The following is a 20,810-nucleotide window of genomic DNA, read 5'->3' on the forward strand; positions in this document are numbered from 1 at the left end:
TTTATAAAATTATACCTTTTTCTATTATTATTGTAGCTAGTTTGTATTTCCTATTTTGCTTGATCCATTGCTTCATAGATATAGCCCATGGTTGCCTTCTCATCAGAATCCACCATACGCAAGACTTTAAGTAATGAAAAAACATCCTTAAGGCAAATAATCAAATTCTTCCAAAAGTCCTTGTTTGTGACTATATTTTCAACAAATTTTCCATCTTTTGTCTTGGAAAATTGACTATCCTTCCATTGCTTGGAAGTGAACATCCTATACAATCCTCCCCTCTTATCATTCAAGCAACCCAAACACAAATATGATGTTGCAAAGCGAGTGATGCCAGGTCTTATCAACTCACCTCCTTCAGTGTAATGATGCAACAAAGTTATAAGACCAGTCCTAGCATAAATGTAAGTTGTCCTCTTTTTACCTGAAGCAATAATCTCCTTATGCATAGGTATCTTTGTTGGACACCTTGGGCAATCATTTCACACATCTTTATAAATTCTTCATCTTTTACAACGTTAAAAAAGATAGCATTGTTGTAAAAATAAGTTGCAACTTGTAAGTTAGTGTCTACGTCTTCCCAAACACAAGGTTGGCCACATAGGTTATAGAGTTCTCACCAACACCACACCCCTCATTAGAAGTGTCCACATCTTCCCAAACTCAAGCAAAAGGATATGTGCCTCGAACAAATGCAAACCTATTCTACATCAACTTCAACCTCCAAGTTAAGCATGTATTCATCCTCAACATAACCTCCTTTTGACCGGCCCACTGAGTTTCCAACCATCAAGTCTTCATTTTCACCATTAAGAAAGGACTCAACTTCATATCCAGTTTCGTCACCTTCAAGATCTACGTTATCTATGCATGTGCATGTGTCTTGGAAGACCTGGTTTTGTAGATGATGTGGTGAGCAAGAGGCAACATGCTATCTATTTTTTGAATGTGCTTTTTCTAAAGTGTGGATGGATTTGACTAGATAGATAGTTGGGTGTGAGCGTAGCGTATCATAATGGTGGCAGCTCACAACTCAGGTTATTTTCTGACATGAAAGAAATGCTTGAAATTGAAAATAACAACAATTTGGGTTGCATGTTTGTTTACTATTTGGAAGACTAGAAATGCTAGAATTAAATTTCCACTTCCAAAATCTATACTCAAAATCAACAATTTACACATTCAATAACTACCATTAAATTTCAAATCTGATTAACAACTGTTCTTAATTGAACAAAAAACACATTCAATAACTACCATCAAAAAAACACATTTCAGATCACATCTCAATAGTAATATCTATACTACCATTAATCGTAAAATCAATCTAAAGAGTTCAATATTATTACATTTTTAAGGCTGGATTTTAATCCGAGTCCTCTTATCAACCTGAAAGAAATCAAAACCCTAGCGTGTCCTCGACGAAAGTTATTCTATATTGAGCAAACAAATGGCCTCAAAAGGCTGAATGGTGATGCTGACGATGCTTCAGCATGTGAACAGATGTAGCAATAAACCACACCTGAAAAAGAAAAAGAAAATTTGTTCATACTTTTGAGTGAATACAACTAATCAATGAAACACTTCACGACTTTAAGTTCTTGCTAATTATATAGATAAAGTCCAATTAAGGCAGAATTAACCAAAAACTTTAAATTTAATTTAAGAAATTAACGTGGTTTGGTTTCATACTAATAAATATTTAATATCTACCTTAATCAAAATATGAAATGAAACTGAATCTATATATTGTTGGACCTAAAAATTAATAGATTGATAAATCAACAAGAAGCCATCAAGATGATAAACTGATTATTACTAAATAGTAAAGAAGAACTCACAATGAAAGCAATGAGAAAAGCTAATAAAGCTTCGGTTATTACTAAACACGTCGGAGAATACCAATTATATCCTTGTGCATCTTCTTGTTCACGTTCCTCATTATGATGATGTTTTTAAATCATAGGCAACCACAATATAGCCACAATATTGTTGATGTGATAGTCTCTACAACCTCATTAGACTATAATTGCGGTGTAATTTGAAATCACACATTTTTGAACATTAGGGAGTAGAAACTACTTTAGACCGCTTCACCATGTTTTTCAAAAATATTAAAATTTAGAATTCCAAAATTTAATATACTTATAAAAATCATAAATTATATTTTTGTATTTCAAAATATTTCCAATCAAAATTCACTTGCAATTGACACTATGCGCATCGCAACAATCGCAATAACCGCAATCGCAACAACCGTAACTGCAATTTAAAACAATGACGGCCATAATATTGCTGATGTAAAAGTTTCTGCAATTGAATCGGATTGCAATTGAAGCGTAATTTGAAATCAAACATCCTTCCACTTTAAGAACCACACAGTAAACTTTGCCTAAGTTTCTTCATATGTTTCCGTCAAATCTCAAAATTTCTAACCACAAAACTCAATTTCCTTATGAAAACCATGGATATAACTTAGTGTGATTCTGCCAGTATGTTATTATATTTGGCCTTTGCAAAAACAAAAGAAGATAACACATTCAGTGATTACACTATGGTTCCAATATATCAAATGTTACTATATCTGAAATTACAAAGTCTTCACATTGTTTAAACATAAATGCATGATATATGCAAACAAACAAACACACAAATGAATACATATATACTGACAAATTAGACAAACATGCATCCAATTCCATGTCTTGAAGTAGGAAAAATAAGGAACAAACCGCTACAAACTATTCCAATAATCATTGGAAAACTTTCCATAATTTGATCCATCTCTCTTTCATGTCCAGGAAACAAACAATTAGTAACCCTATAATCCGAAAAAGCAATAGCCACAAACACCATAACCGACATAACCGCATGCACAAAATCTTGAAACCCTACCTTATACTTGTCATCTTTAGGAACCGAAACAGCGAGTCCGGGTTTGAAAACAGACAGCCCTTTCGGAGTAACGAAACCGTAGTAAATGTTACCGTCGGCGCCATGAAAACTGTCTGTAAAGTGAAAGAAAAAACAAGAGAGTGCACACATGATTAAGAGGAAATGGATCATGATGGTGTGAATATGAGTGCATTGGCCATTTCTGTAGATTGATGGAAGGACCATTTCGAATGTGATGAGTGTTCCGGTTGGAAGGAAGTTTCCGAGTAGGGAAGTTTTTGAGAGGGTCTTTTGAACACCTTTTGCCATTATGGCGCGACGCTTCTTCCCGGGTTCCGGTGGATCGGACGACTGGGTTGTGACGGCGCCCACGGCCTCCTGTGGCGGTGGTGTTACATTGTATACTTTGATTCCAATTTCTGATTGAGTTTGTTCCATATTTGATTATTTATGAAGAACATATGTGTGTGAGTGATTCAATAGTTATGGTTATGAATGAATGGAATTGGATTTGAATGTTGGTTTGTATATATAGTGGAAATGTACATTCCCATCGGTTAAAAAATCTTGTGAGCGGTTATGTTTTGACGATTAACTAATTAGGACTTTGATTTGCACTTAATTGTATTGAATGTTAAGATGTAAGCCGTCTTTTTTTTAATTTAAAATCCAAATCTTTTTTTCTTGTCATATTTAACTTTTTTTAAACTCTATATTTCTAGACTTGGCTTGCATTGGTCAAACTGTCATAGTCGGTTCCAATGAGTAGTGACAAACAACGGTTACTTGCTTCTCTAGTGGACCCTGCTTTTTCATTTCCCTTCATTTCTCATCCCATTTTTAATTCTACTATAAACCTTTCTTCTTCCATCAAAACCAAATTCTTCATATAATAACTATAACTGCATCCATCATCCACAACAAGGTACTAACTACTCAAACCCTTCAGTTTCTCTCTAATACAATTCAAACCATAGAAAATTTCAATTCAAATTTCAAAATTCAGTCTCCAACTTTTACCAAGTCAATTTTCAAATAAACATTTTCCCCAAAAGTCAATTTTCAATTTCTTAACCCTCCTTAACTACCAATATTTTTTCTTTCAATTTTCTTTATTTTTCGCAACTTCCAACCTTAGTTTCTTTATTCAAAAATAAGGTTCGTATAATTTTATTTTGAATAATAATAGTAATACACACTGAAATTGTTTATTTTAAGAATCACAGTTTAATTTATTTAATATAAAAAGCATGATTATAGAGAGATTAATATTTGTTAATAATAATAATAGAATATAGTAATGAATGCATTATGTAACAGTTTTTGACTTTTTGTGATGATTAGTTTACACTTGACAATTTTTTATACTTCTAGACTTCTAGTGAAAGAATAAAGGTTTAATTACCTTTATTTATTCCTTTGATATATATATATATATATATATATATATATATATATATATATATATATATATATATATATATATATATATATATATATATATATATATATATATATATATATATATATATATATATATATATATATATATATATATATATATATATATATATATATAAAATCATTGTTCGGGAGTTTGAAGAAAAAAAGAGATGAGAATTTTGAAAAAAAGAAAGAAAGGATAGAGTGCAATGAATTGAATGATTTTAGTTAAAAAGATTATGAAGAGTTTGTTTTTATTCATAATACAAAATTCTCATATTAGATTTTAAGGATCATAAAGGTAATATAAAATCTTCAGATATCTTTTATATTGATATAATATCTTGAAAATATAAAATATAAAATACATAAATTCAATTTTAAAAAATATTGAAGCTTTTTCTATTTGTTCTAGAAATCTCCTCTCCCAAAGCCTTCATCCCTCTTGATAGAATTGAAAAATTAAACTATAATAGTTTGATACAAAAGATGAAATGAGAATCTCAAAGTGTATTATTACTATTATTGTGTTGAAAAATTTTCAATGAAGAAGACTATGTTTATATACTAACCTTATACAAGACATTCAAACTTAGCAAAATACACAAACTTAACAACTTATGTTAGTTACTAACAACTAACTACATTCTAACTAACTAGTAACCAATTACAACTAACTATGTTAATTATTGAGAGCTTTCAAAATGCTTGAGCAAAGATTTCTCTAACATTCCCCCTAAAGTTCAAGTGGGCCTTTCAAAAGTGAACTTGAGCTTGGACTTCAATTCTTTAAGAGAAGTTGTTCCAAGTGGTTTGGTCAGAGTAACTGCTATCTGGGCAGCAACAAGAACATGTTGCATGAGAAGCTTCTTAGACACCTCTCTTTTCACGAACAAAGTGAATATTCATTTATATGTGTTTGGTGCAGACATATAATACAAAATTATGTGAAAGCAAAATTGCACTAAAATTATCATATAATAATAGTGTTGGAGTATATAGAGGAATGTCAAGTTCATCCAAGAGTGATTCTAACTATAGGAGTTCAGATGTAAAAGATTTTAGAGCATGATACTTATGTGCTTGAACGAGATACTAGAGACTTCTTCTTAAAACTCCAAGAAATAAGGTTTGGACTAAAAAAGATACAAGTACCAAGTCCCGATCTTCTATCATCTGGGTCACTTGCGTAGTCTGAATCACTATAAGCCTTTAGTGAAAACTTATTAACAAATATGAAATGGGCTAACAACGGACCATGGGTCATTGTCCCACTAAGATATCTTAATATCTTCTAACAACAGCTAAATTAGATTCTAGAGGGGAAAACATAAACTGACAAGTTTTGTTAACACTAAAAGACATGTATGGTCTAGTTAGAGTCACATATTGCATAGCTTATACTATGGACATGTAAACTTGAGGGTCATAGAAAATACATGACCCATGTTTGCTCAACTTGCAGGTGCTAAGTATGGATGTTAAGACTCCATTTGCATTGTTCATCTTAGCCTTAGAAAGAAGTTCCCTTATGTATTTGGATTATATGAGCAATAAGGAACCATTGGTTCGAGGCTTAACCTATATGCCCAGAAAATATGAAAGTTCCAAGTATTTTTAAAGCAAAAGCATCATTCATTTTTCTAATAAGTTTGTCAATAAGAATATAACTGGAACCAATTATAAGTATGTCATCAACATATACAAGAACATAAAGAGGAACACCTTGTTGACAATATACAAATGAGGAGTGATCACACTTAGAATGAGTAAATCCAAACTAAATGAGAGCTTGAGTTAACTTTTCATACTAGGCCCTTGGTGTCTGCTTAAGACTATAGATGGCTTTGTGGAGTTTACAGACTAGATTCTTGTCAGAACTAACAAAACTAGGTGGTTGAGTCATATAGACTTCTTCATGAAGTGTGTCATTCAAAAAGGCATTGTAGACATCAAATTTTTGGATGATGAGCCAACATGGTAAGTCTCATTTCAACTATATGCCTATGTTTATGTTCCACATATCCATTTTGATGAGAGGTGTGAGGGAAAGTAAATCAATGGCATATTCCTAGCTCTACTAGCTATTTTGTGAATGGCCTAAATTCACCACCACATTCAGATTGAATTGAGTTAATTGTGGTGTTAAATTGTGTTTTGACAAACATGTGAAACAATTTGAAAGCATGTTCGATTTCAGTTTTTTTTAAGAAGTACAACCATGTGTACCTGGTGTAACTAGAACAGAAAGGATAAGGAGAGGGTGAACTTATAAAAGATATACTGAGAAACCACATTGTTCAATCAGAACTTGAGTTTTATTTAATTGGACTTGAATATCTTTCTCTATGCTATCATAATTCTAAATAATCAAGTATACGATTGTATTTATTTATCATTAAAGTCAAATCAAAATAATTTTTTATGGACCACTCCCAGGGCCGATCATGTGCATGTGCAAGGAGATCCACATCACAGGGCCTCAAATAATTAGGGGGCCCAATTTTGTGTTGGGCTTTATAGAAATAAATAATATATAAATCTCTTTCACAAAATAAGTAATATTTAGCATGTAGCCTAGCCATTACTATGAGTTTTAATGTATAGAAGGTCATAGGTTTGAATTCATTAGTAAGATATTTATAATTTTTTTTTAAAAGACCATATTTTATCATTTGCATTGAACCTTCGTATGTGTTGGGTCGGCCCTGACTACTCTGTAGCTCAAAAATCCTTTAAAGTAATAATAATTTCTAATTTTTTTACTTGATTATTTTAGGGGGTTGCTCTTCTCACTCTAAGGGTTGTTCCTCCATCCTAGTGAAAAACCAAAACTACTAGTGGAATTCAAAAATGTACTTCAGGGTGCATCCCAGTTCATACATAATTCACTCGTAAGTGAGCCAGACCCTAATTTGTGACAAAATTTGATACGAGAATCCATGTTCATATAAATTCTGGAAGTGTATTTTCGGAAACTATTGAACTAGTAACAGATGCAGAAACGAAATAGATGCCAAAACAGAGATAAATTAACATTCAATAATTGTTATGACATACATAAAAAATGAAACATTACATAGATAATAGTTAACATAAACCAAACAATATATTTCATCATCAAGTAGGAAGTTTCAACATATTTAGAATATCTTCGGTCGATCTCGCAATCTTTGCATCCTGCTCGATCTGACCTTTTATTTTGGAACAGTGAAATCTACTCTACATAAAAGTTAAATCTTCATTCGTCCTCAACTTAAACTCGTTGAATTGTATCTTCTCATCACTATCAATAGAGGAGAGGGTGAACGATAGTAGAGCTTCACAACTTTTTAATTGTTTGGTTACAAGTTGTCTAGTTTTAATTTTAGATCAACAAGACAGGTGATCTCTGAGAACCTAAATTGAAGAGGGGCATTCTCATCGTTTAAGTAGACAAAAGTGATATATGCAAAATGAGACATTGTGTATGTTCTTTGTGTGTTTGTGGTGACAAGTTTAATGACACCCATACTTATAAAAGTTTTAGATCAATATGGACCCTAGAAACTCAATCCTGTCTCTGGGGATACTCCGGAGATGTACTTCCAGATACACCCTGTTTCGTGTATTAAAATTATGGTGAGTTAGAAAATGCATTTATGAATAAACCACTACTATATTTTTTTTTAATATTATGGGGTGGATTCGGAATATAGTTACGAATAAACCCCTATTTTCATATTTTTATTTAGGATGCGTTCAAAATTTTATATCCGGATCCAGCCAACCTGTTTTAGAAATAGAACCTGTTATAAAACACAACAATGTTGAAAGTTTTAGAAAATTTAAACATACATTAAAATATATAAAAATATGTATGTTTGACATCGTTAATATTAATCCAACTACATATAAAACATGTCTAACCATCTAAATACATTGTTGGATAAAAACTAAAATGAATCAAAATATGTGTCACAATTCAAATCTATATCTATGGGTGGTTCCATCTTTGAATTTTGTTAATTTGATTCTCTTTCAATTTCGCTTAACTTGGTGAATTCTTGCATCCTAATGATAAAATGATCCAACCAAGTTTCAACTTACTTTGTTGAATGAGTTGTCCACTCTGGGGTTGTCAGTGGGTATCTCGATTTCAAATAGATTTGAAGAAAATGCAATGATTTAGAAAGTCACCCAATACACATAATTTGATCAGATGGATTTTGAGGCGGGGCAGTCTGTTGTGGAAAAAATGTTTTTGAGAACTCGTATCTTGTTAGATCAATACATACCCTATTATAGACTTATTATAAGATGACACATTTCATGAAAGCTCATCCAATTTTCCTCTGATGTCGGACCGCTAACACAAGGAATAAGAGATTCATGAATTGCATCAAAATATTCTTTTTTCCCGTATAATGTTATGTGTGATTCTTTATGCTCCATTAATTATTTGATAAGTTGTCATTTAATAAGTGTATGATTCTCTTCTCTTTTACCGAACAAAGCTGAAATAACTCAATAACCATATATCCTCCCAAATGTACAACTACACTTTGAGCTATCAGAACCTCTTTCTCATTTTGTTTGGCTTCATGAAAAATGAAATTTAATCTTGATCGAGATATGTTGGTGACCAACTGTAAATAGAGATTGTTATCTCTTAATCTATGTTCCAATAAAGAATGTTGTTACCAAATGATGTTTGTATCTCATTATGTTGATCTTATACGTTGAATCAATAATAAATGTAGTTGGAAATGTGTTGAACAACTTTATAGAATCAGGATGAGCTCAAAATATATCTCGAACGGTTTCTCCATCCTCACACACTCGGTACCTAGATACATAATGATTATCATCTGAAGTTTCAACAATTGTTGCCTTTCAGTACTATCCCCTCTTATTTCCTTGTCCTTTTAGAAATGAATATTATATACTTGCTTGATATTTGAGATATTTCTGGGTCTTTTATATTTCAAAATTGCAAGTATGTTTTGGATTGCACCATGTTCAATGCCATGTCACAAATGAGTTCCTTCTCTTCAGGCATAAAGCAATATGCAATGGGATGTCCAACTAACTTGTGACACATTACATAATTATATGTACCATAAATCACATTAAATATCCATTTATTATTTACCCAAAGTGTTGGTGTAAGCCCTAGAGGCCAATACTTTTGGTACTTGTATCAAATTATTTATTAATAATAAAAGGCGTTTTCTTTATTATGTTTGTTTAATAAAGTCTCTAGGATAGCTAGTCCGTTTAATGCATCAAGTGTGACTTAATCATGAGATCCCATTAAACATAAGGACATTATTCTTAAAGTATCTGTAGTTGAGCTTTGTTATGAAGTGGGATAACATTAAAGCATTAAGACTATTATGTACATAGACTGATGATCACATCTCATGGATCATAGATAAGGAGTTATCAAGTCTTAAACATAAGTATGAATATTAAGAGTAATATTTATACTGGATTGACCCACTATGAGAATACTATATAGAATGTTACGCAAAGTGTCATAAGTTATTCTCATGGTGATAATGGTGTATACCATCCTTTGACCTGAAACCACTATGGACCCCAGATGTAGAGTCGAGTGTCTTATTGCTGATCAAACATTGTCCGTAACTGGATGACCATAAAGACAGTTGATGGGTACTCCATGAAGTATGCTGAGGGACATGAGTGACCTAGATGGAATTTTCCCATCCTGCGTAACAGGATAAATATCTACGGGCCCAATATTGAACTGGACAAGGATGACACAGTTTATGCCTTGTATTTAATATAGACATAAGGACAAAAGAGTAATTGTACACATAAGAATTATCACAAAAGGATTTGTCAATTAACATGACATTTTCGTGTCTTGGGTAGCAGTGATGTGTTGCTAGATACCGCTCACTGTTTACTATGTTAAATATGTGATTTAATATAATTACCAATGTCGCGAGAACCTAAAAGGCCACACATGAAAGGACGGATTGATGAGAGATAGAGTGAATAAAGAACACCGTAAGGTACGATGCACTTAAGTGAATTGTAGAACATCGTAAGGTACGGTGCGTTTAAGTAGAATACAAAATAGGTTAAGGTACCACATGCTTAAGTGATTTTGGTATATCATAAGATATGGGCCACATGCACTTAAGTGGACTTTTTAGCTTACAGCCCACACAAGTGGTTCTATAAATAGAACTCTTGTGCAGAAGCATTTGTTCATATGAAATTTCGTTTCTCTCTCTCTCTCTCTCTCTCTCTCTCACACACACACACACACACACACACACACAATCAAAGTCTTCATTCGTAAAAGCTAGCACTAAGATTGAAGGAATATGTTTGTGTGGACTGAGTAGAGGCGTTGTCACCATTCAATGTTCGTGATCACTCCTTAGACCTGCATCAAAGGTTTCAATCGTCACAAGAGGTAACGATTCTATCACTGATCATGCACATTCGTAAGGATTACTAAAGGAGAAATTTTAAATTCCATTGCGTTTTGGATCACTATTCTCCTTCACAAAGATATTGACATAACTTTAAAGGACATTCACATTTCCTCGAACCGGTGTCATCTGATTTTAACTTTCGGATAAGAGTTGTGTACTTGTTATTTCTTTCGTATCTCAATGTCACAAATGCAAGTCTTCAATATGAACCATTATATGACCTTCTGATTACAACGCCAAACCCCAATTTGGCGGCCTCCATGCGAATCCATTGAAGTATATGATCACGAACATCAAATTCTTGTTCATTTGTAAATTGGTTGCCAACATCTACATTGACATCAACAAGTTTGACATCCGTAGACACAATAGGTTTGGGGACAACATCAGGATGCAGAAATTGAACTTTAAACTAATCCGAAAATACGCTTTCGTATGACATTCAACTAGAATCGGAAATGTATTTACGGACGCAACATTCATTTTTTCAGTTCAAATCCAGATTAATGAAAGTAATGAGAAAGAAAATACATGTACATTTGTTTACCGTGAAAATTGGTAAATAACCACTGGTCTTCCAAATCAAGGATACTTTGGTTACTCACAGGATCGACCAGATTGATCCTAGGACATGTGCTATTGTTTAAAATTGTATTTGGAAAATGATGAACACTTCACAATATTCATATATGAATATTGTTCATTTAAAAGGTTTAAAAGAGATAAATTGCAAAATGTAAAGGAAATTATAATAAAGGCGCTTGAAAAATGACTTGCAATGGAAGATAAATTTTGTAAAAAAGTATAAATAAACTTTGATTGATATATAGAAAATGGTGTTATCAAATGTACATTCTCAATGACAATCTTTTCTTAATATGCTAGATACTTTGAGTAATTCTTAGTATTTGTACAACAATTGAACACACTGAAATCCTAATACTAAGACCCCTATATATACTAAGTCGAAATAATCGCTACCAATGACTTTTATCCCAGGTAATGACACGTCGTACTCGGCATGTCTTCAATTCATCATAACATTCCACGCGTCTTTTCTTTAAAATAGGATAAGAACGAAATATAGTTATCCCTCTTTCATTCAAATTCAAACATATGTGTCGAACGCAACCTTAATGTTGCCTCAGTCGAATTACCATTCTAAACTTAGAAGTATTTATAAGTCTCACAATAATTCGCTCTTACACAAGGATCACTTCTACTTGCTTTCTCATACAATGTTCTTTATATCGAAGTCTAAACTGTCTTCAAAGGTATTCTCTCTTCTTCGCTCATTGACTCCGGCCTGATGTCGAAACTTCCAGCTAACAAATTACCCCTCAAAAATGTCTTTTTGACATAACTAAGAAAAAGGCATTTTTGAAACTCTAATTCGACGTCCCAAACTGTTCATTTTCTATGACGTTATAGTCATGATGAATTTTTTTGCAAAATGTCTCTTCAAAACCCACGTGAGGATCTTTATGCAATAATCACGCCTCTTAGCACCTAAGAGATCATGGCTAGCCTTTAACTTCCATCGTTCATCATGATCACTCCAATTGCCACGCGTCCCACTTTCTTTTCAACCATTAATGCTTAACAAAAATCGCTTCCACTTCAACAACTTATAAATAGGTATACTTAACACTTCCCCAATTTTTCTCATTCTGATCTTCCTCAAAAAAAATTTCTTCCACTCTTCATCTTCCTCAAACCAAAAACCCATTTTACTTCTTCTTTCAATCTTTCTGCAACAATGGCATCATCCACAAAAGCTACTAAGGAATCAACCAAGAACGCAAAAGATTCTAAGAAATCTCAAGGTCTTCCTCTTGCTGACAAGATATTAGGCCTAAACCCTATGGGTAATCAGCAATATGTTCCTGAGCCTCTTACTGAAGAACATAGAAGAATTTTCCAATCACAGGTATTGATCCCTATTTCTACCTCTGGCAAAACTCATGCAATGTTAGGACCATTATCAAATCCAAATGTTTATCATAGTAAACTCAAGGAATTTTTCCCAACCTACCATAGTTACAAACCCATATCATGTGCAAAAAAACCTAAGGTTAACAATGAAACCCATACCGAGGAAAACCCTAACCCAGATAATCAGGGCAACCCTTCGACCGAAGAACCCATTAATCTAACATATATGAATAGTGGTTTTAGGGTCTTTCGATCCTACACTTTATTTAGGGATCCCTCTGATTATTTAGGTTGGTTAGAGAAGATAGAGAAGACAAAATCTCAAGTTTGGAAAGAAATGGGTATTTTCGACTTAATACAGTTGTCGAAAGTAGGACATGGCTATTGCCAAACCATGTTAGTTTCTTCCCTATACTTTTGGGATAACACTCACCATACTTTTCACCTCACTTGTGGAATGATGCCGCCTACACTTTTCAATATAGCTGCCATCACAAAGCTTAAACCCATTGGTGAAACTTATGATCCAAATATTTTGTCTAAAGACACCATTGGTTTAGACACCTCTAGAGCCGCTTTTACCACACACATATCCTACTATCATGACCAGGATATTGATGAAGTCTCTAACACATAGCACATTTCCTTCCTTTATTTATGGTTGTCCTGTTTGTAGCGGTGTATTCGTCGCTATATGATTTATTGATTAAACCATAAGCAAAGCATACAATGAATTCGAGTCGCCACCGCACTTTTATTTATCCAAAGGACTGGCTAAAAAGCGAACAAAAGCCTAAGAAGTTTTACGCGTAGAAAACTAATTAAAAGATCAGAGAGTCTGGGTAAGGTGTAAATTACGCAATGGGAAGGTGTTAGGCACCCACTACGTCCTAGGTACTCCTAGGGAGCCCTTTTCACACTTGTTGTGCTAAATTGTTATTTGTTATGAAACATTTATTGTGCAAACATGATTGGGATGATGAGAAAAGAATATACAATTTAATTATTTTTGTGTTCAAACGGATGAACCCGTTGCCTACGTACCTTCCATCAAAGGTAAGGATCAAAACGCCGTAGTTCGGCTAAAAGATTTCCAAAAGTTAGTGAGTTCAATTTTAAACAATAGCATTGAGGCTCTTCATTATCAATGGGAGAAAACTCGACCAAGACCAACATCCACCATGCGAGGATAGCTTTGACGTACTAGAGGGGTTAACCCTGTTTTCAGTACGAAAGTCTTATAGTCGACTCACTAAGGATAAGGTGAGGTTTACATCAACCACAATAATAATTGAAACCTATGGCTAATGTGTGAAAAGATTAACAATGGACAAAGCCAAAACAATTGAATGGGTGAAGTTAATTGATTATGAGTGTTCATGAGAGCAGGGTCAAAGTATGATTAAGATTGATTCAAAGAAGTATTATGAAAGGGAGTTTGAAAAAGTCAAGGACTTGGGGTCCAGGTTTTTAATTTAAAATCATGAAGATGTTTGCATAATATTTATCTCAAGTTTTGAAAGCAATGTGTGAAAAGGTCTAGGACAAAATGGGATGAATGGATGAAGATGGAGTGTAAAACTTCCTAGAAGGTTCACCTCTTGAAATCATATAGAAGATGACTCAAGTGCGTCCTTTGGAATAGGCAATGAGCAACAACAAAATAAACAAACAAGTGATACCGGATGCCACTCAATGGTCTTACTCCAATCTCACAAACAAAAGCGGATACCGGATACCAATAGATGGATTTACACCAATCTCCTAAACAAGGAAACAAGGATGTCGGAAGCCAATAGCTGGACTTATTCCAATCTCCCTAAACAAAACGAAACTTGGATACCGGATGCCAATCTGTCTGGGCTTATACCAATATCCAACATATGATCATAGGAAAGCAAATGCCAACTTGCAGGGACTTACAATTGCGTCCTCACATACAACAAATGCAAATGCATCAAGCAAAGAGAAGATGAGTGGCCAATGAGATGGTCTTATACTCACTTCCATATCATAGGAACAATGGCCAAAGGATGGTCTTACAATTGTCCTCAATGGGCAATCAACAAAGATATGTCACAAAGACAGATGAAATGATCATGCACTAATGAGCAGTTAATGATGATAAATGCACAAAGCATGCAAGCAGACATGTGTATATGAAGTGAGCAATCAATCAATTGAAGTCATTCAGCACACACTATAACCAAACAATCAGGCTCATACAAAAGGGTTAGGCATTGAAGCCAACTGGAATAGGGTTAATGATGCTCTTAACCTTGCCATTGAGGGGCTAAGGTGAAGCAGATGAAAGGATATGAGGGGTGTGCCTCATTTCTCTTATCCCAGGTCAGGGAGAGCATTGAATATTAGAAGGTGTGGGAGTTCAGAAAGTAGGAAATCTCTCCACAGATTATTGACTCGATAGATCTTGGGTATTTACTCAACATGCATCAAACACAAGTAGTGTGAACAATGTGAGTGACTCAAAGAATAGTAGGAGATAGGCTACATATCTCTTTTGTCTACCAATTGCCTTATTTAAAGGACTTTTCCTGCTTGGGACAAAAGTAAACACACACAAGCATTGCCTCTTAAGGAGGACTTCAGACAGTTGCCTGGCCAAGTAACAGGCCAGGTCTTCCAGACTACATGAAGATAAGAAGTTATACCTCAACGTAAATTGCTATTAAGCAAAGCAAAGCAAGTTCTTAAAGAACTAAGCAACTAAAGGTACCTGAAACCAGTCAAACAGAATCAGTACACAACTCAAAGTCAAACCAAATAAGATAGGGATCAACAGTCAACACAATCAGTTAAATGTGCAATGCACAAGGCTCAAAGCATGTGAGCCAAGCAACTTACAAAACAAACAAGTTAGTCATGATAATCAATCAAGCTCAATCAATTTGTATTGATCTCTTTGAGTATTTGTTGCTTAACCTGAAACAACAAACTTAAACATGAGCAACATGACCACTAGGACAAGCCTAGGGTCAAAAAGAGATAAGAAAATCAAAACAGCAAGTGACAAGTGTCCAAAATCAAGTTCAAACAATCAAGAAACAAACTCAATTGGTTTCATGTTCATATCACTCACCATCATCATTTCATAAGCAAATTAGGTCAAAGCATGGCATATAGAAGTTCAAAGAAGTCAACAGAATGATTTAGCTCAAAACCAATCTCAAACATTTCAATAAATTCTCAAATAATTCATGATCAATCATAATCCATAACATGATAAGCATATCAAATTTCAGCTCATTTGGATCAAGGGAAGTAGGTCAATGAAAATCAGAAAGGCAAGGCAAGTTCAAGCATGCTCAAAGAAGTCAACCAAACATGTACCAACTTCAATAAATTATAAAACAGTGACAACATATGAGAAATGAATGGGATCAAAACCATGACAAAGCTTAAGATGTCTACTAATCACATGTCAAATTTCATGTCCATCCAATAATGCATGAGAATTTCACAAATCAAATGAGAACATGTGTCACAAAAAGTCAACATATGACCAAACAGGGGAGAAAATCCCAAACAAATAGGAAATGCCATCAATAATTCCAGAAAATTCACATGTAAACTAGACATCCATAAGTATGTTCATGCAAAAATTCAAATCAATTTGAGTTCATTAAGCATGGCAAATAAAATCATGAAGTTGGACATCAATGGTGTGACACAAATTGTCACACCCCTAATCAAAAAATCATAACTCACAAACCAGAAATGATAAATTCACAAACTCTACACCAAAATCACCATGAACATGTCTAGTTTAAGCACAAAAAATTTCAAAGGCATTGGATAATGTATCATCATTTCACAATCAATTTGGTGAGACATACACAAAATGGACACATATGACAAACCCTAGCACATTTTAAAATCCACTCATGCAAAAAATCTGGAAAAATCATGATAAAAAACTAGAGATCAAGAGAAACATTTTGCAAAAAATCCCACCAAAATTGGATTAAAAATGAAGGACTTATGATTTTTGGAAGATTAGAATACAAAGTGAAATAAAAATTGAAATAATGAAAATGATTTAATTAATTTAAACACGGAATGGCATTGTTGTAATAACTGGACTCACTAAGTGAAACGCTGCGTTTCACTTAGTGAGGTGGCACGCAGCAAGTGGCTTCATGGCAATCAAACAGTGATTTTCATGCAAAAATAAAACCCCAGCCAACCAAACATGAGCAAACGAATTCTGGGTTCAGTTTTAGGGTTTTTCGTTTACTGTTCATCATCATCAAAATCGTGATGAACATTTTTGTCCAGAAATGGAAAACAAACATAGCCTTCGAACCAGCACATAATGCACAACAATATTCCAACAACCATTAACATTAAATCATGCTGAAACAAAAGAATCGAGCAAAACATCATCCACATATGAAACTTTGAATCCATGTATCTCTCTCAATATGCAACCATTTTTAATGACTCAAAGCTCATTGTGACCAGCAAAGCAAGCTCTATCCAAAGCATACTAACATTTTGAGAATGGAGAGATTCGAATTTTACCTGACTTGAAGAGGCAGTATGGAATTCGTGGTTGTTTGGCCTCAAACAGCTGAACAGATGTACAATAATGTTGGTGTTGATGAATGGAAGGAGAACTTGAAGCTCAACTGCCTCGATTTAGCTTAAAATTGGATCTGCCATGGAAATGCTCAATGGAACAGTTGCAGATTCCTTGCGTACAGTTATGATGCAAGCCTTGTAAATGCTTCCAAGAGGTTGGTAAATGATGGAACAAACAAACAAGTTCGAGCTCTTTGAAGTTTTCAGCAAAAATTCAAGTGAAGAGAAAATGAATGTTTTTGAGAGCAAGAGAGTTTTTGATCTGTTTAGTAAAAAGTGGCTGCTAGGGCTTTTCAGAATGGAAATGTGGTATATGTAGTCTATTTAGTGTTGCATTAGCTTGGTTAATTGAATGGTAATCAGAATTTGCTTAATGAAGTGTGTTTTGACCAATTGGTGAAATTCCACTCATGTTGCATGTCCATGTGTTACAGCTGCGAAAATGGGCCTTGAACACATCCAAAATGCAATTCCTGAACATTTCCAATTGGTAAAATATGTTGGAAAGGCTTAATTTGAAAACTCATTTTTTCACCTCACTCATTTTAATTCAAGTCACTTGGAAAAAGGCCATTTTGATTGGTAGGTTTTTGGTGAATTATGATGAAATATTTGGAAAGAGCACATCAAATATGACTTGTAGCAAAAAACCTCACTCAATTTGGCCAAATGGTTTGGAAGTTATGGCCTTTTGAAGTTCAAAAATGTTTGAGAATCATTTGATCATAACTTGCCAACCATAAATGGGAATTGAGTGTTCTTGGACTTTTTGGAAATGGGAGAACAAGATCTTCAACTTTCATGTTGGACAAAAATTCATTTGAAGCTTGTATGATGATGTAATTTTGGGGAGAAGAAGTTTCCATTTTTGGCAAATTCCAATTACAGGTCAACTTTCTATTTTTGGAAATTTCTTGTTTGACTTCAAATTCTTCACTGTGGATGTTTGACATGTTATATGAGGCTTATATGGACATGAATGAGACTTCTCAGACCAATTCCCATCATCAAATCACTGATTAAGTGCACAGTTGACCATGGTTGACTTCAGTTGACTTTGCTAGGGTTTTGCTTTGACTGAACCATGTTCTGATGAATTCCAAGCCCCTACCACTTGATATCTTGATCCAAAATGATGTCACAACCCATATGAACTCTTGATGAATGATCATGGTGCCCAAATTCTTCAAGAATGGCCACCATCTATCTCAATGACTGACTTTGACTGATTTGACCTAGTTTGCTTCATCTGCAAGTAACATGGTTAGATGACAATATCTTTGTACTTTTGGTTAGCAAACAATATGAAAAGCAATGATATACAAATGCAAAAACATGCTTGGTGATCAAGAACCACACTCACAAGATACCCACCCACTAGGAGGGAAGCAAAGGTGTACAAAGATCCTTGAGGCAATGATATGGTATGATATGATGCCATGAGGGATCTTAGGGACAAAATTGGGGTCTTACAGATGCCCCTATTTAAGGTCATTCTAGCCAGAGAAGTGAAGTTTAGAAATCTTCATCTCGACGCGGTAGAATGGGCTTAAATAACAGTAATGAGACAAATTTTGGTCCCTAAGAGACCTCATGATACAAATGTATGCATGCAAAAGACACAAACTCTGTGGGGAATATGATTCACACAGAAGAAAAGACGATCCATCGGAGTAATACACTCACCAGGAACAGAGACTCTAACAAAACTCTTGTTGGGGAAAGTAAAAGAAAAAAGAATGCGTGAGCAGGACACGACTCCAAGTTGGGGAAAAACAAAACTGACACAGCGTGAACAAGACACGACTCTGGTTAGTAGATAACAGAAATCAGACTGGAGACCTCACTGGGGAGTGAAGGACTCACACTGGGGAAAAGAAAATTCCAAAGGAAAAACATCCATTGGAGAGACACAAGCTGACTCCTGGGGAGAAGCAATATGAAACTCCACTGAGGAAGCACCAAAGAATGAGGTGTTACCGGTATAAGGGTAACAAGCTCAGGAAGAATGAATATCTAAGACCGGTATAAGGGTGAGAGATATCAATCAACCAAGCATCTGAGAAAGACCTGAAAAAGGTACATAAACTCAGGAAAATCCGACTCCACCAGGGACCAAAGTCAAAATAGGGAGCAGAAAGGAAGGAACACCAAGGATATCGGGTTGTAGGTATGAAACAGGTGACCGACCAAGGCGTGAGTTGGTGTGTGTTCCAAAACACTCATCATCCTGAAGAGAGCGAAAGCAAACTTGTTTATAGGATGGATATTTGATTCTATAAAGAATGCAAATCTTACTCAGTTGGGGAAACAAACAAAGTGTTCGACAAAAGAGTGCATGAGATATATTATCTATAGCCGTCAAAACATAGATAATGTACTCGCATGGAAAATTATCCTGAACCGGGTTGTAGGTTGTTTATAGGATAAGATCCGAAATCGTGAATTGGTTTGTGTTCCAAAACACTCATCATCCTGAAGAAAGCTAGAACAACAGACTTGTTTATAGGACGGATATTCGATTCCACAAGGAATACGAATCTTACTCTGCGGAGAAAACAAACAAAAGATTGACCCAAGAGTGAACGAGATATAATATCCATTGCCGTCAGAACGTGGATAGAATACTCACATGGAAGATTATCCTGAACCGGGTTGTAGGCTGTTTATAGGATAAAATCCGAAATCGTGAATTGGTTTGTGTTCCAAAACACTCATCATCCTGAAGAAAGCGAAAGCAAACTTGTTTAGGATGGACATTCGATTCCACAAGGAATACGAATCTTACTCGACTGGGGAAGATCAACAAAGGACTCCAACCAAAGAGCGCAAGAGATATAATATTCATTACCGGCAGACCGTGAATAATATACTCGAAAGGAAGAGACACCAGAGATACCGAAGTATATAATAGGTGGCTAACCAAAAAGAGAGACAAACGATACCAAGCATACGGGTAAACGAAAGACAATCTCAAAGGATAAATTGCAAGCATCCGGCAATCATCCGACAACAAAGAAATATTCGATTCCGCAAAGGGAAAAAGCGAATCTTACTCGACCAGGGAAACACGAAAGGTTTCGACGGAAGAGTGCATGAGATATATTATTCATTACCGTCAGAACGTGAATAATAACCTCGAAAGGAAGATTATCCTTAACCGGGTTGTAGGTTGTTTATAGGATAAAATCTGAAAAGAAAGGCATCGGGATACCAAACTAGGTATATAATGATGAACAATCAAAGGGAGCAACAAACATTACCAACAAGAGGGTAAATGAAAGAAGGCTCGTCGGGAATGCATTGATGAAAATCAATGATCCGGGGAACACAATCACTGACAAAAGGTGAAAGGACCTGCTGGGGATAAAATTGCTAGCATACGGAAATTATCCACAAAAGACTTGCTAGGGATATAAGTGCTTATCTGAGCAACTTATCCAAGCGAAAGGAAGATCAACATCAAGTATTGAATGA

The 20,810-nt window shown here is 34.6% G+C and overlaps 1 protein-coding gene across 1 annotated transcript; it reads right to left on the minus strand.

The window, feature by feature from the left end:
* Positions 1-2,676: 2,676 nt before the first annotated feature.
* On the minus strand, positions 2,677-3,333 carry LOC127123414 (protein DMP9). The gene has a single exon (XM_051053632.1). The coding sequence runs from the start codon at positions 3,331-3,333 to the stop codon at positions 2,677-2,679; it is 657 nt and encodes a 218-aa protein (XP_050909589.1).
* Between the last annotated feature and the right edge of the window lie 17,477 nt (positions 3,334-20,810).

The sequence above is a fragment of the Lathyrus oleraceus genome, chromosome 2 (genome assembly GCF_024323335.1).
Source record: "Lathyrus oleraceus cultivar Zhongwan6 chromosome 2, CAAS_Psat_ZW6_1.0, whole genome shotgun sequence".
Lineage (NCBI taxonomy): Eukaryota > Viridiplantae > Streptophyta > Magnoliopsida > Fabales > Fabaceae > Lathyrus > Lathyrus oleraceus.